Genomic DNA, 14427 nt, shown 5'->3' on the forward strand with positions numbered 1-14427 from the left:
ACTGATCGCACTTCTATATTTGCAACGGAGCATGCAGATGGTGAGCTGACGTGTGTCAGGTTTCTTCGAGGTGCTATAGTCAGAGTCATATCGTTGGTTGACATGCTATACTGACAGACTAAGTCGTGTATCGCAATAAGCTACTCATAATCATCGTGAGAACTCGTGTTGGCTGCACTCAACTTATTGTCGGACTTACAATGTCGGAACTTGGATTTGGGTTGGGAAACCTTGGCAGCTTCTTTTGGCTCTGGATGTCATTGAAACCCAACTACATAATCACCACCGACAGCTTTAATGAGCAAAACATTTGCAGCCCTGATAGTTCACCCACAGCTGTATTCCAACATGAGACATAAGTCCGGGTTTAACTACATTAAACAGGCAACCCTCGGCTAAGAATATCGACTGGTTCGCTTGTCTTAAAGTTCAACCAGTCGCAATTATGTGCTACCCGGGAGGCGTTTCACAGACATGGCAATATCAATACAATTACACTCGGTTACCGTCGAATCTCCGGAACACAAAACCCTTGCCTTGAACGAAAACGACAGTGGCGTTGTTCCAGAGACCGAATATGCAGTTGTGGCGGACGAATCACATTGTGATCACAGCGAGACAGTATTTGAAGAAGTTGACAACTCAACTTGGCAGAAATCGACCAACAAAAATGAGGGAATTAATGACAACACGGCATAAAAGACTCTGAAACTCAGACAGGCATATTATGATGATAGACAATGCAGAGAAGCATAATTGGCGCGACGCTGTGACTTGTCTAAACCACACACAGCAAGCCAGTTGGTGATTTGCGAGACGTGCATAATTGGCAGAGAGGCACGGTAACTCATGATATCCAACCAGGACGACCTAGCAGTGGGTATCATCGGCTCCTATTCAATGAGAAAGAGTCTAGGGAAAACTTGGACTTTTACATTTCTACCAGTAAGTGGCATAAAAACCAAGATAGGTTTAGGTTAACCTAAAGTGAACTTGTTACTGGCAGGCTCTTTGACTAGTATATTTTTGTCCCCTGATGTGAAGATCTCAAAGACCTCTGACATCCCGAGGAGAGTCCAATTTTTCTTAATAATAAAATTTACAGGGGTTGCTGAATTGTCGGGACTTAGTGGGTGTGATGGGCCGATCGCGAAGACCCGGTTACGTTACGAGATTGGGAACTTTGACGTTGAATCTGATGACAAGCGAGTCATGTAATATGAGTTCAAGTTTCACAAGTCTCTGGGGGAAAAATATGTAGATGATCAGAGTCTTTTTGCACTTGGCGTCATTGGTGTAAACATGTCCATAGCAATTCATTATTTCGTAAGCACTTGTACTGATATCTTGCTTGACTGTCTCGGCGACCTCCAGATGGAGCGAAGCTGACGAGAAGTCAGTCATCAACTCGTGTAAGCAAAGAAGAGGCAGGATTCGAGAAGACTGGCCGCGGGCGCTATGTCGGCATGGAGCTATTTATCCGTCCTTAGCCCTGCCACTATGTGCGTTACTGTACAATTCTGTACATACAACCGCCGATTGCTGAGATGAGCTGAGTTGAGCTAATGTCCGTTGGAGTTTCGAGGGCTGATACCCTTTTTCGTTTTCAGCCTCGGCAGTTTCAAGGTGTAATTGAGTTGTCGGCCAAGTTTACCATATGGCTGTGAGTGAGTTCAAAGGGACAGTTGCCATCAAATATTCATGTGAGATTGCCCAAGAGCTAAATTGGCTGACGGCTCTCACAGGAAGCTGAACTGCAATAAAAGACAAACGATGCCCAAATTGAGAGGCGTGTAGTAGCGTCCAGATAGGGCGTGCGCATAAGCGCGGGAGCCATGAGGTTGCGAGATTACAGATTTTCCCGCAAAAAGACTCGCGGTTCACTATTGGCTACCGTCCAGAACTGGAACACAATGCTGTTACGTGATTGGCTAGGAAGGGCTAAATATGTCATCATAATCATAACGTACTGGCACTATTCAATCAGCACATGCCTCAACTTTTCACTTTCCGGCATATGCAACATGAGGATATTGAGTTTTTGGAGTGCTACCACAAGTCAAGGTTTCAAATTAACAACGTGAAAGTGCCGAATTGAGCTAATTTTGTTGGTGATGAGGAGAAGAGAAGACAAGACAAGACATGAGAAGGACGGGAGAGTTGTCGGGACTTGTGATGTGATGTGGAAGGGTTTACGTTTATTGGCTTGAGCTTGTGACTATTTGATGGGAATCGTGGCATCATTGCTGCTATCAAGCCAGGCTTGTCTTGGCGCCGTGCTGTGCTGCGCTGCGCTGCTGCTAGGGGGCGGTGTTGCGCTGGCTGGCTGAGTCGATCAGTCACAGAGGATGAATCATTCATTACTCCGTACCTAGGTGCGATTAGTGAGTGGCAGGAGAACGAGTTGTTGTATCACTCTGTAACCGGACTGCGCTCGCTACCAATTTGGAATCTCGTATCCTTGGCATTTCGCCTACACGTCTATTCTATTCACGGGAGCCTTAGGAGCGGTGTCAGTGTATGCGTCAGTAGTTGTCAACTAGCACGGGTAGAATAATGCACAGCCCAATAGGTGCCAATGAGGGGAATCGGAAAGACACGTTGGAAATGATGCGACGTGATAAAGTTCAATAAAAATATGTACATGGGCTACATGGGCCATTGTTGATTAGAGTTGCTGTATCGGCACATCGAGTACAGAACTTGACAACGCCTTATCTAAGAGACTGTGAACCTATGGGGGTGACTGAGGATATTCATAGGTGTGTACATAGCATTGCATGAGTTGGTCTAAAGCGTCCACCTATGAGATGTTTCATGAGCGAACATTCGCAACCACAAGAAAGGAGACTCATCATCAGACAGAGAGGTCAGAAAAAATCAGTGTAGAAGTGATGAGTGGGTATAGAAAGGCAAATATGGTTGAAAGGGGGATGATGGGTGGAAGCGCTGATGGCTGATAGGGAACTCTCTCTATGGTCAACTACACAACTACCTTTGTGGTCATTTAAGAATGCGTAGAGCTGATCCCGAGTTACCTGATAAACGCAATGAACCTCGACGCTCTCCCCATTCTGGTTCGTTGTTGCTGCTCTTGGTGCATCTCAAGTGTGATGTTGAATCAAGGCTGGCAACTCTCGTGGCCAATCAGAGCAAGCCAGGTTGATGTCGTAAATCTCCAATAATCGAAGAATGAGAATCGAAGGCACAGTCACTCAATGCAGTTCAGTGAGGGGGCGAGCCAAGGTCTTAAGGTCCAAGAGCCAATCTAAGTAACCAAGGGAGAATGTTTAGAGTAACCGACCAGTCACAACAGTAAGTATCGTGTCAGTGCTGATACAGTTGCAGAACAAGTTCTCCAAGCATGAGATACTCTCGCCTCCATGGGTTCAACTGGTAGATAGCGTTGGCTTGTCATTGATTCATTTCGTAAGATTTAACCCAGGCATCTATAAATCCACTCTTTTCTTCTACCGTTTCCACACAACTTCTCTTCCGGGCTCCCTGGCAATTCCGTTACGACACAAGGTAACTGTTGACTTTTGCCTTAGCTCTTTGCAGGGCCCCACACGCCCCCATTTTGAGATTCCATGTCTGGGCTGCTTTCTGCTTTATTACTTACTATTCATTCTCCCGTCCGTTCTCAACCTAACGTTAACTTATCCCTTTCCTACCTACCTAATTCCTCTTCCTCGACTATTCATCGTCAACTCGACAGTCTCTCGCTCTTTGAGCTCTGTTCACGTGCAACTACCTTACCTCTGAGTTATCCTGTACGTAATCACTTCTCTTGTCCTTACACGTCAACTTCCTATCTGCCAAGTTGGTAAACTAACTGCGCTTATTGTCTTTAGCCCTGGGCCCCCGGCTCTAAGATTCCAGAATCAGATCCTCAACCAACCAGGGTGTTGGTCTTGACTCTCCCATTCCTGCTTCCCGACGCCATCCACTTCAACTTTACCTGAGGTGACCTTATTTTATTTCATCTCACCTCACCTCCCAAGTTGTGGCAGTGGCTGTACTAGTTAGTCTTCTGCCTTGCTTTACCTTATTAGCCTCAGGTAATACCCAAGCCCAAGGTACTAGGTAATTAATTGGCAACCTGAGTTGCGACCATTGACGCGCAAGTCAACTCACTTCTTTTCTTGCAACCACCTGAACTCGATTTTTGATAACGCGCCATCACCTAATTCTCTGCCTCCAGTCTTTCTCTTGACCCCCAACGGTCAACCCAATTGCGTTTTCATCAACCGAAGCCAGTCAACCAACGACAACTCTTTCGCGCTTCAGTATAACCAAGTGAGGTATTCCTTCAAGTCGCGTCATGGAAAATACGGACAGCGACAAGCCCAGGCCGGTTGCGCCACCTGAGCCCATATCACCCGCGCTCTCTTCTGGTGCTCCCAAACCTTCAACTTCAAGAGCTGCCTCACCAGCTCGTGTTCCAACGCCAGATTCTGCCCGCGCCATAAAGGTTAAGAGCCCTTTGGTTGAGAGCGCGCCCGTCAGCGTTGCAACAACTGCTATATCTGTCACCACAGCACCTCGAGCCGCATCTCCACCAGCAGCCATGCCGCCATCACCATTACCGAGGGCCTCAACTCCAGCTCCAGTTACCAAGGATCGCGCTCCATCACCGGTGAACGCGCATTCACCTAGTACTGCTAATGGAAAGTCGCCAGTTGTTGCTCCGTCTGCCGCTATAAGTGCATCACCAAGGCAAGTCATGTCTCTGTTGTTATTGGTTGTTCCTCTTTCTTTGTCTCTCTGCCCTCAAAACTTTTCCAGACTCATCAAAACATTCACGTCGTATTCGATTGCTTCGCCATCATGTCTTCGCGTCCTCAGCCAGTCAAGTGATTGAGCCAGAGAGTGAGCGAGTGGCGTGGCTTCGAACAAGGGTTTACGGCCTAAGTTAGTTGGCATTGCCCGATTTGTCGACACCAGGGCAATTGTTGTTGACCGCATCTGGCCTGACTGTATCTCATCGTGATTTCTCGAAAGATACGGTGGCTTTCTGAATCTAGTTACCGTTGAACCAAGGAAGTGACAGGATTTGATCCCAAGCGGTGTCGAATGTTGCCCAACATGAACCGAATAGGCTGAATCACTCTCTCACGGCCGCAAGTTGCATTCACACTCTATAGTTGGAGGTGTTGCAGCAACCACCGCAACTTTCCTGCTTCAATGACAACTGGCAGCAGCAATTGTCTCTCTCTCACCCACTCTCTCTTGTTTATCTTGGCCCAGACCTTCTTTCCTACCCACGCTTTCATCTTTGTTTTTGTATTATTTCCTTATGTTTTGTCTCAGCATACACCCTCTTCTTCAAAGTTTTTGTTGAAATCAACTATTCTTTTGGCCCTTTACTGGAAACGAGGAGTATTTTGGAGCCAGCCACACGCTCTCGCATCTATCCCCAGGGTGTGGACCCAAGACTATGGTTTCTGTCAAAAGCCTTAGGTACCCCAGTTCTTCCTCCCATTCCCCCTTTGGTCTCACATCCTTGCCCCTGTAACATCGTCATCTTTCACCTCGTACTGTATCATACACCCCTGCAACCACACCAGGCTTCACCAACCTAACGAACATCACCTCAATTTGACGATGGATTCGGGATCCCGCCAGCCTCAGCCCGTATCCTTTCTTGTCCTATGCGTTATACACCGGTGCTTAATCAGATAGAGTGGTCGGGCATCTTACTTTCTGCCCGAGTTCAGCAGTGGTCGACTTCATTCAATGCATTTGTCTTATATCACCCTGCGTTTCAGAATATAGCACTGGCCAATGAATCACATCTAACTCAACCTCACAGACAGATCAACGGTCGCAAAATTTCCATCGGCGACGTAGACGCTGAAAGCGAGCTAAGTGAGCCGGCGAGCACCCTGCATTCTCCGTCAGGAGTTGACTTCAACGAACTTGAGGACGAGATAGTTGTGGGTGCCCGCACTAACGGTATTCGCAAATCATCCCCTCTTCGGCCAGCATCTGAAGGCGAGGACGAGATTATGGGAGATGCTGAGGATGAGCCCGTGGCTTCCCACTATCCAAAGAGAAAACGCAACTCCATTTTCCAGGGCCTCAATGAAAGGAAAATGGAGCCGGTGAGGTCTCTCACTGACGAACGACAATCACAAGCTACTGCAACGAAGGGCAAGCCTCCACGCTTAAGCACCGGAAGCGTCAAAGGCGTCACCATTGGATATTGGAGAGACTCAGAGGCTCCTACAGTGGATCTTAAACATGCCGTCATTGGTTTCATTGATGTTCGCGAGCGATTACGGACCCGTATCCAGCCCACCACATTATCTGGAGAAACCATATCAGATGAATACCCCTTGCCACCAGGACCTGGCGGAAGTTGGGTAACCTTCGACAAGATTGTATTTTTGGATCATCTTGTGGGCTTAGACCAGCTACAGGTCAAGGAGTATGTCAAGATTCGCGCCGAAGCAATTGGGACAGACGAGCATGAGGGAGAGAAAGCTACTGCTGAGAAAGCTGCCGCTAAAGAAGCAGTCCGTCGGGCGAATCTCAACTCCACTGCCGAGCACGGCACAAATCTACCTCAGGTTGCTTATGGCGTTGATCTTCCCGAACACTTGCAACAAAATCGCGATGCCAAAAGGAGGAGGACGAGCGGAGGGTTTGCGCCAGCCAACCCGCCTCCCTCTAATGGCCCTGTCATTGAACATACTCCCATTCAGCCAGCCCCCGGTGGCCCGCAACCTCTACGACATACCGTCGATCCCCTGCCCGGCTCAAGACCTACTAGAATTCTTATTGGGCATTGGGCAAAGTCCAACTCGCCGGACCCTAGGGATCGCCATGCAGTATACGGAATCTTGGGACAAAATGATATGTTCCGCGTCAAGCTAGTACGAGAGACGCGCGATGGACGTTTCGTTGAAGGAAATTTCCCAGCTGGGGCTGGTGCACTCTGGATTGCATACGAGGAAGTTGCTTTTGAGCCGCACTTGAAGAACCTAGCACGGAACGAGATCAAGGAATATTGCCGTGTTCGACAGTATCAGATAGACATGGGAGAGAAAGAAGGGGAGCGAACCTCAAACGAGACCAAAGCTGTTTATGAAGCACAGGCAAGGGCTGCGGGAACGAATTACAAGGCGCCTGCTCCCTTGTCTATTGCACCCGCTCTGCCCCGTCTTCCAGGCGATTATGGCGAAGAACCTGATCAGACAGGGCGAATGGGGTATGGCGGGCACGAGTTGCGTCAGAGTCGCCGCGTCGAGGCCGCCAGAGCCGAAGCACGCCAGTCCTACATAGATATCGACACTACTCCTCCTCAGCCTGCGGCAGCTCCTCGTCAAAGCACGGGCAGGACATCGTTAAACAACAATGCGATCGAAAGAACATCTGCTCTAGCGGAGCGCGAGATTGCACGCGTCGAACTCGCTCAGGAACGCGCTCACATGCAAGCAGCGAACCGTGAACGTGCAGCAGCCGCAGCCGCTCAGGCAGCCCAAGCAGCTGCAGCGAATATCCCTGGCTTAGCTGTTAACGGGCGGCAACAATTACACGAGCGGGACGAAATGCAACGACTCAATAAGGTCTGGGCACGCCAGGAAAGCCTCCGCCTAAGAACGAATGCCGAGGATGCAAAGATGTACGCCGGGGTGAAGTATGAACGCAAGACGCAAGGTCCATTTACTGGAAAACTCGTTTCGCAAGGTACCATCATCAACATTGACGGCGAGGACTACATAGAGTACCGTGTCCTCGCCAAGCCGTCGTTCTTCTAGAATGACGACTTAGGCTTATCAGTACTGGGACGTATACATCATCTGCGACGAAGTGAGGGCTTGGAAGAAGAAGCAAAGCTCGATACATCACCGACTCACATTACCTTTAATATTTATCCACACATCGCCTGCAGCAAGACGCCTTTGTTTCAGGCTCAAGCTCTGTATGCCGTGGGAAAGGAGGAGACTTTTGACAAGATGTAGAAGTTTTGAGCAAGACAGAAGTTGGGGCGCTCTAAAGAAAGGACTCGGTCCACTTGCACTAGAATGGCTCTTGATGCTAACCTTTCTCTTGTTTTCCTTTTCTTTTGTTGTTTTACACTTGATGGTTGTGTTTCGTCATACTATAGCTCAAGGCTGGGAGGCGGTATGGGTGTGCCTAGCAGATTAGACTCCACGGAAATGGAAAGGACGGTGTTTGGGGTCGGTGTGCTGCAGAATTATACCCGGTATGGGCAGACGGTATTTCATTGCTCTTGTATGAACTAGACATACTTTTTATTTTATTTTTAATCGATGCTCTGGAAGCATATACTGGACCGAACGTAACATCGCGGCAGCCATGCCTTGTATGTTTCTGTTACAAAGCTACCGACGAAGGTATGAGTTAGCTTCAGAAAGTGATATCTCGTTTTAAGATGCATTCAAATAAGTATAAGAGGATCGAGATTGGTACTGCAACGCTGTAGTATACTATTGTAATATCACCGACTTGAGTCTTCCTGTGGATGATAGTGACTTATGGCGCAACGCTCTTATATAATTGAGCTATTTATCGCCAAATTACTTCCAGACGTGGACCATGATGAGAGTCCATGTGTCCTCAGTGAGGATAGCTTGCAGGAGTTCAACATGCATGATTGTGTTTTGGTGCAAGGTATTGTGTGGATAGGGTATATACTAAAGTATGACTCCACCCTTGCATCACATCCTGTCAAGCCGTCATCGTATAGGGGTCAGTACATCAGTTTGTGGCTCTTCGAAGCACTGAAAACGCAAGTTCGAGTCTTGCTGACGGCAAAGGAATTATCTTTTGCTTCTTTTTACGATTGTGGTTTACATACATTTTTGTATGCCTGGAGTTTATTTTGCATTTTGTGGTAGTAGGCACTGTTGTTTGGATTGGACCCAATGGCAGGAGGAACAGTACCTAGGCTAGGCTAAGGCTGTCATAAAGCCAGTGGTGCATTGCATTTAGGTAATCGATAATATGACCAATATAGATAGATAGGGACATCAATTGAAGGCCAGAAATATATTAGAATGTCTGAGGTGTATAGCCATCAGATGACGATTTGTGTAAACGCAAAACCCATCTTGTTGTCTTCTACGCAATCGTACAAACGTCATGACGTACAGAATGGATTTCGGCTCGCAATTGAGCCGTTAGGTCTGGTGAAGAAGCTGTTTGTCGGATTCTTGATAGAGATCAACCAACTCTTGACCTTACACAGTCTGATGATCGGCCTCGGGGAAAGATATCGGTCCTTTGCGCGGCCTGTAACACATCACGAAGGAGATGACCCCCTTTGCGGAAATATACTCGAGTGTGTAATCCGCTATCTCGGAGAATCTACAGTTGCCAAGAGTGACGGACTGGGACAGAGTCACAAGAGAAGCTGCACTTGGAGTAATTTCACTTGGTGTAATGTGATGACCAGAAGAGTAACGAGTAAGAGGCCATAGCCAGCTGGTCATCACATATACGGATGATGGCGCTCCCGAAGAGCCTATCGTCATGACGTCGACGAGTCCCGTCGGGATGGTATGGCCTACTGACTGTATGCTTGCTCTTTAGCAGGCAGCGCAGTGAGTGGTTCGCTGATTTGTGCAAGGCAAGGGTTCTATCAGCTCTTCAGGAGAGTCCAACGCCAAATACGAGGATCAGACTCGGCCAATCGTGTCTATCGCAGAGACAGAAGTTTCTATTTGGGGCGAGTGCCCAGACTCGAGGACTCCCACGTGAGTAGGACTCATTTCATGCGGTGAGAGGTCGATGGCGTTCGTCCCTTGTGCATACATAACCCCTGCTGCAGATGTTCTGTTTCACAATATGAGGGTGAGCAGAGGAGAGCACGTTGTTGTGTAGACGCTGGACTACAAGACCCTAATGCGCTGTGCCGAGCCAGCCTCGACTCAGCTCAGAGTTGTGCACTAACGTAGAGAGGGAGACAGACACGGTACAGCACAGTAGTAATGTCTCGTCTTCACCGCAAAAGCGAGGTGCATATTTTGGAACAATTGTTATGCAGAGTTGAATCATGTGTCTCTGCTTGTGTCAGCATCTACCAGTAGGAGCAGCAGCAGCAGCAGCAGCAGCAGCAGTTGGATCAAACATGCGGAGGGTAGATGGATCTACTGCAAGATACCGTCTTATACTGTAGACATGCGAAAAAAACAAAACTTCAAACGGGGACCCTTTTAAAAAAGTGGCAGTCTGCAGTGCATTTCAGCTCTTCCAACACGCAGGAAAACATGGCTTCAGTGGGGGAGAGGGGGTCTTGTGTAACCATCAGCAAACGGTGAACGCGCAACTGAGAGAGAGAGACTCAACTCGAACGAGAGAAGAGGATAGATACATATACATGGACACTATAGTATGTGCATATCCTTTGCATAGCCTTTTACTCGAAACCTCGACAAGAATTGCCGGTCACGTCGCCTCTGAGAGAAGATATGCAGTACTTGCTCTCACTCAGAGAGAGAGTATTGTATTAGTGAAAACACACTCGGCATAATTGGTTACCCAGAATGCAACATCCTTGTCGAATACTCGCTTGGCCTGCCAAACAACGACCGTTTATGCCATTGCAACACACAACGCAGCTGAAGTATGTCTCTGTCTCTCTGTCTCTCTCTCTCTCTCCGGCTCCCATTTCCCTGCAAACACCGCCCCCTTCTATAATGTCATGTCATGTCCTACACCAACAAACATCGCCTTCCAGACTATCCGTCCTTTTCCCATCCGTTCATCCATCCATCCATCCGTCATCTATCGTGGTAGCCACAACTAGGAAACCCTGCTGGAGAAACAAACGAAAGAGGCCTCGAAAACCTTCTTGTATAGGAACTATTCTCCGTCCGCCACGATGCAAGCCCCCCTCGTGTCTACCAAGTTTGAGTGGATTGAAGAGAGAGAGAGAGAGAAAGGCATACGAGGCTATTCTCGTCGGACGCGGGTGACTGCAGTGTCGATGCCGTGTAACACTTGAACAAACAAAATATGTAGACACACATTACATTGCATTGCATGCTCAATTGAGGCTGTATGATAGTAGTAGAGTCACCGAGGCACCAGCCTGATCTTGTCCATGCTACCGGTCCTGCCGTGGGAACTATCACCGGTTTGTGCTTCGTACTTTTGGGGCCTGGGCCTAGAGACTTTGTTTTGTGATTTGTTGATCACAGGATGATTAGAGTGACAGCTACAGCTGCAGTTGCAACTGTTATAGGTCCAGATTCGACAGAGGGGGGGGAAAGGGGACAGTCTAACTATGTGAGATGCCGTCTCCTCAAGTATTCCTCACCTCGCTCGTTTGACCCTTTTCTCTTTTCTCCCTCTCCTCTTCCCGGTTTTCATGAATTAGTCTATTCCTTTCCGTTTCCGTCATTATCGTCTCTACCTCTCTCGCTTCGAGTTGCCTCCTTTTAATTCAGCTGAAACCCCAGAGCATGTCCCGTCAATAACACATCCTCTCCCTTCCCCTTCCCCTCTTCCTCACTCCTTCAAATGTCCACCAAGACAAAAGGCTGCAGCGGCCACAGCTGGGGCTTCATTGCGCCTGATGTTCAGGATCCGCCACTATGCATCAGCTTGTGTAGGGAGAGGTTCCTCAAGGAGCTGGTGCCAGGGAATGAGACAATTGAGCGCGTGTGCGAGGTTCTTCAAGACAGGGACTGGATGGAAAAGGAGCAGCCGTTTCGGGCGCTGTATTGTTGTGATGCTCAGGCTTGTGGCGTGGATAATCTGGGTGAGGGTGGAAAAGATCGTATGTGATGATGGCTTCGGGTTGTTGTGATGCTAACAGGTCTAGCGAATGTGAATTGGCTCATCAATACTTGTCAAGAGTAAGCCTGTCTCTACTATAACTCTTGAGTGATCATACTAACATATCAAAGCCATGGCTACCACTCTATAATAGACCCGGGCCCTCCACAGCCATATCACATTTGTGACCCTGAATCTCTCAACGACGACAAAGACTGTCAACAAGCAAGAGGAACAGACAAGTCACAGGATGCATCATCTCAAACGACGTCAAGGGCTTCAACATCAGAGAGTACGCTACAAGCCACAACAAAGCCAGCAACAACATTAGAAACAACTTCAGTTTCAATACAAAGCTCAATACCAGAAACCACATATTCCACCACATCAGACCCTTCAACACTCGCAACCTCCGACCCCTCAAGCAGCAACTCAAGCAATGCCAACAAAGGAATGCCCTTGGGCGTCAAAGTCACAATAGCTGTCATCTCAGTAGTCGGTCTTCTCGCCATCGCCGCCCTCATATTCTGCCTCCTTCGAAGGCGTCGATCTCGCAAGACCGATATTCGAAGACTCATCAAGCATCCCTCTTCACCTCCTCCTCGTGCGGACTCACCTACGCCTCTGGTTTCACCCACTATTTCCCATACAGATCCTGATGGTGTCCCACTTACACCGCCTGCACGGCTTCGAGAGCGAAGATTTCTAGCTGATGAGCAGAATGGGTTTCCTACGTCTCCAGTGTATTCACCTACGAGCAGTAAACTCTCGCCACGGCATGAGAGGACACCGAGGATTTATAATGCCAACCAAGTTCCCATGATAGTCATGACGGCACCTGACGGTGGAAAAGTCAGGGATGATGGGTCGCTGAGTTTCAGCGATGGAATTATCACCCCTCCGCCTTCTGCCCATATAGCACCTCTTGGCTACAATACCCAAACTTCTCCGCCAAGACCCCCAAGATCCCGCGATGCTTCATTCAACATGCTCGCTAGTCCTGGGCCTCCACCCACCAGGGCACTCCCATCGACGCCTCCTTATCGACCGTCGACTCCAACGTCACCACCTCGAAAAGGAACGATGCCTCTCTGAGAACTGAGAGATACTCAAGTCCATATCGCACCCGAAGCTATGTTCAGTTTATAGAATAATTCTATGCCGGGAGACTACAGATAATAGGATCACCAAGATAGACGTTGGATATCATACACGACGCATGTATGTACGTATGCACGATGGCACAGAGAGCGGTGGTCAAAAGTCACACGATCTACACATGTAATACCCTTAACAGGCACTTTCACTACAGTACTTTACTTCATTTCTTCTATGTAACATACTTACTTATCTATCTCATCCTCTAAATACCAATTTCCTTCAGTGACTTGACAAGATCCGTCACACTCTTCTCAATGCTGATCCAGTCAATCTTGAGCAACTTCTCCGTCTCCTGGGTATCAATCTTGAAGATCTGGTCCTTGGGAGGAAGTTCCCCGCCCTTGACTTCAGGGCCAGGCAGTCTATCCTTGAACTCTGGAAAGTTCTTGGCAACAGCGTCGATAATCTCACGGTGCGAGAACCATCCAGCCGTAGCAAAGAGTCGCTTTCCACCAGCGTTGGGTTCCTCGAGACCTCTGACGTGAGCACGAGCAGCATCTCGAACGTCGATCCATAACGGAACAGGTGTACAAGGAGGAATCTCGTCTTTCCAGCCGCCCCTCAAAAGCTTGACAATCCTCTCATTGGAAGTGTTGATGCTCTCGAGCGTAGCAAGATGCTTTGATACAGGCCCCAGAACAAGAGGTGGACAAACGGTCACGATATCGAAAGAGGGCTTCTTCTCAGCGACAAAGTCCCAAGCTGCACGCTCAGCGAGAGTCTTTGAGGCGCGGTAGGCAGTCATGAATGAGCTGCTGATATCGTCGATTGTGACGGGGTTCCAGGTCTTTTCCGAGAAGACGTGAGAACCGTCTGTGAAGTGTGCTTCGTCGAGAATAGAGGCGAAGGATGAGGTTATGACGACTCGCTTCACGCCTGGAGCTGAGGCGTGGAGGGCCTTGAGAATACCTGTTGTGCCGGTGACGGCTGGGTCTATAAGATCCTTCTTAGGGTCGGCTAGACATTTTCAGTCAGTCATTCATTCATCTAAGCATGGCCCAAAATGCACCGAGACTCACTGATGTTGTAGTGGAAAGGACTGGCAACATGAATAACGGCGTCGAGACCAGGTGTCTTGGCCACTTCATCAAAAGCATCAGGCTTAGCAATATCTGGCACAAGGACGATCTCTAGCTTTCCAGCCTCGGCTTTATCTGGGAACGCATTACGGATCTTTTGGGCCTTATCTTCTGAGCGGACGGTTGTCACGACGGCGTAGTCCTTTTCAAGGAGTTGTTCCAGAGTGTGAGCTAAAGCTCGTTAGATAGGTGCTATCCCTTATTGTTCTCAAAGAGCACAACATACCAGCAATGAAGCCTGAGCCACCTGTGCTATCATTAGTGATTGACTCAACATGAATATATCGTGACTAGCATACCAGTGAGGAGAATTTTGGTCATGATGATAGCCTTAGCACTTGAGCGTTATGGAGTTGTATAGTTAAGTTTCTATACTTGCTGAGTGTGTACCAACAGTCAAAGAAGAATCTCAAGGCGCAATATCTCGTCGTTT

The 14427-nt window shown here is 48.4% G+C and overlaps 5 protein-coding genes and 1 non-coding gene across 6 annotated transcripts; 5 read left to right on the forward strand and 1 right to left on the reverse strand.

Moving 5' to 3' along the window:
- Positions 1 to 3590: 3590 nt before the first annotated feature.
- On the forward strand, positions 3591 to 3965 carry FMAN_00425 (uncharacterized protein; the record flags this gene model as incomplete). Its single annotated transcript, XM_041822275.1, has 2 exons — positions 3591 to 3773; positions 3855 to 3965. The coding sequence occupies 2 exons, from the start codon at positions 3591 to 3593 to the stop codon at positions 3963 to 3965; spliced, it is 294 nt and encodes a 97-aa protein (XP_041687971.1).
- A 359-nt stretch (positions 3966 to 4324) lies between these two features.
- FMAN_00426 (uncharacterized protein) lies at positions 4325 to 4864 on the forward strand (the record flags this gene model as incomplete). Its single annotated transcript, XM_041822276.1, has 1 exon — positions 4325 to 4864. One exon carries the CDS (start codon positions 4325 to 4327, stop codon positions 4862 to 4864), a length of 540 nt encoding a protein of 179 aa, XP_041687972.1.
- A 790-nt stretch (positions 4865 to 5654) lies between these two features.
- FMAN_00427 (uncharacterized protein) lies at positions 5655 to 7766 on the forward strand (the record flags this gene model as incomplete). The annotated part of the gene is made up of 1 exon (XM_041822277.1): positions 5655 to 7766. One exon carries the CDS (start codon positions 5655 to 5657, stop codon positions 7764 to 7766), a length of 2112 nt encoding a protein of 703 aa, XP_041687973.1.
- Positions 7767 to 8704: 938 nt separating this feature from the next.
- tRNA lies at positions 8705 to 8786 on the forward strand. The gene is given in 2 exon segments: positions 8705 to 8741; positions 8752 to 8786. It is a non-coding gene; the product is annotated as a tRNA-His (tRNA).
- Positions 8787 to 11496: 2710 nt separating this feature from the next.
- On the forward strand, positions 11497 to 12849 carry FMAN_00428 (uncharacterized protein; the record flags this gene model as incomplete). Its single annotated transcript, XM_041822278.1, has 3 exons — positions 11497 to 11755; positions 11801 to 11834; positions 11886 to 12849. The coding sequence occupies 3 exons, from the start codon at positions 11497 to 11499 to the stop codon at positions 12847 to 12849; spliced, it is 1257 nt and encodes a 418-aa protein (XP_041687974.1).
- Positions 12850 to 13117: 268 nt separating this feature from the next.
- On the reverse strand, positions 13118 to 14315 carry FMAN_00429 (uncharacterized protein; the record flags this gene model as incomplete). Its single annotated transcript, XM_041822280.1, has 4 exons — positions 13118 to 13872; positions 13935 to 14165; positions 14221 to 14241; positions 14294 to 14315. 4 exons carry the CDS (start codon positions 14313 to 14315, stop codon positions 13118 to 13120), a joined length of 1029 nt encoding a protein of 342 aa, XP_041687975.1.
- Positions 14316 to 14427: the final 112 nt, after the last annotated feature.

The sequence above is a fragment of the Fusarium mangiferae genome (genome assembly GCF_900044065.1).
Source record: "Fusarium mangiferae strain MRC7560 genome assembly, contig: FMAN_scaffold013, whole genome shotgun sequence".
In the NCBI taxonomy this organism is placed as follows: Eukaryota; Fungi; Ascomycota; class Sordariomycetes; order Hypocreales; family Nectriaceae; genus Fusarium; species Fusarium mangiferae.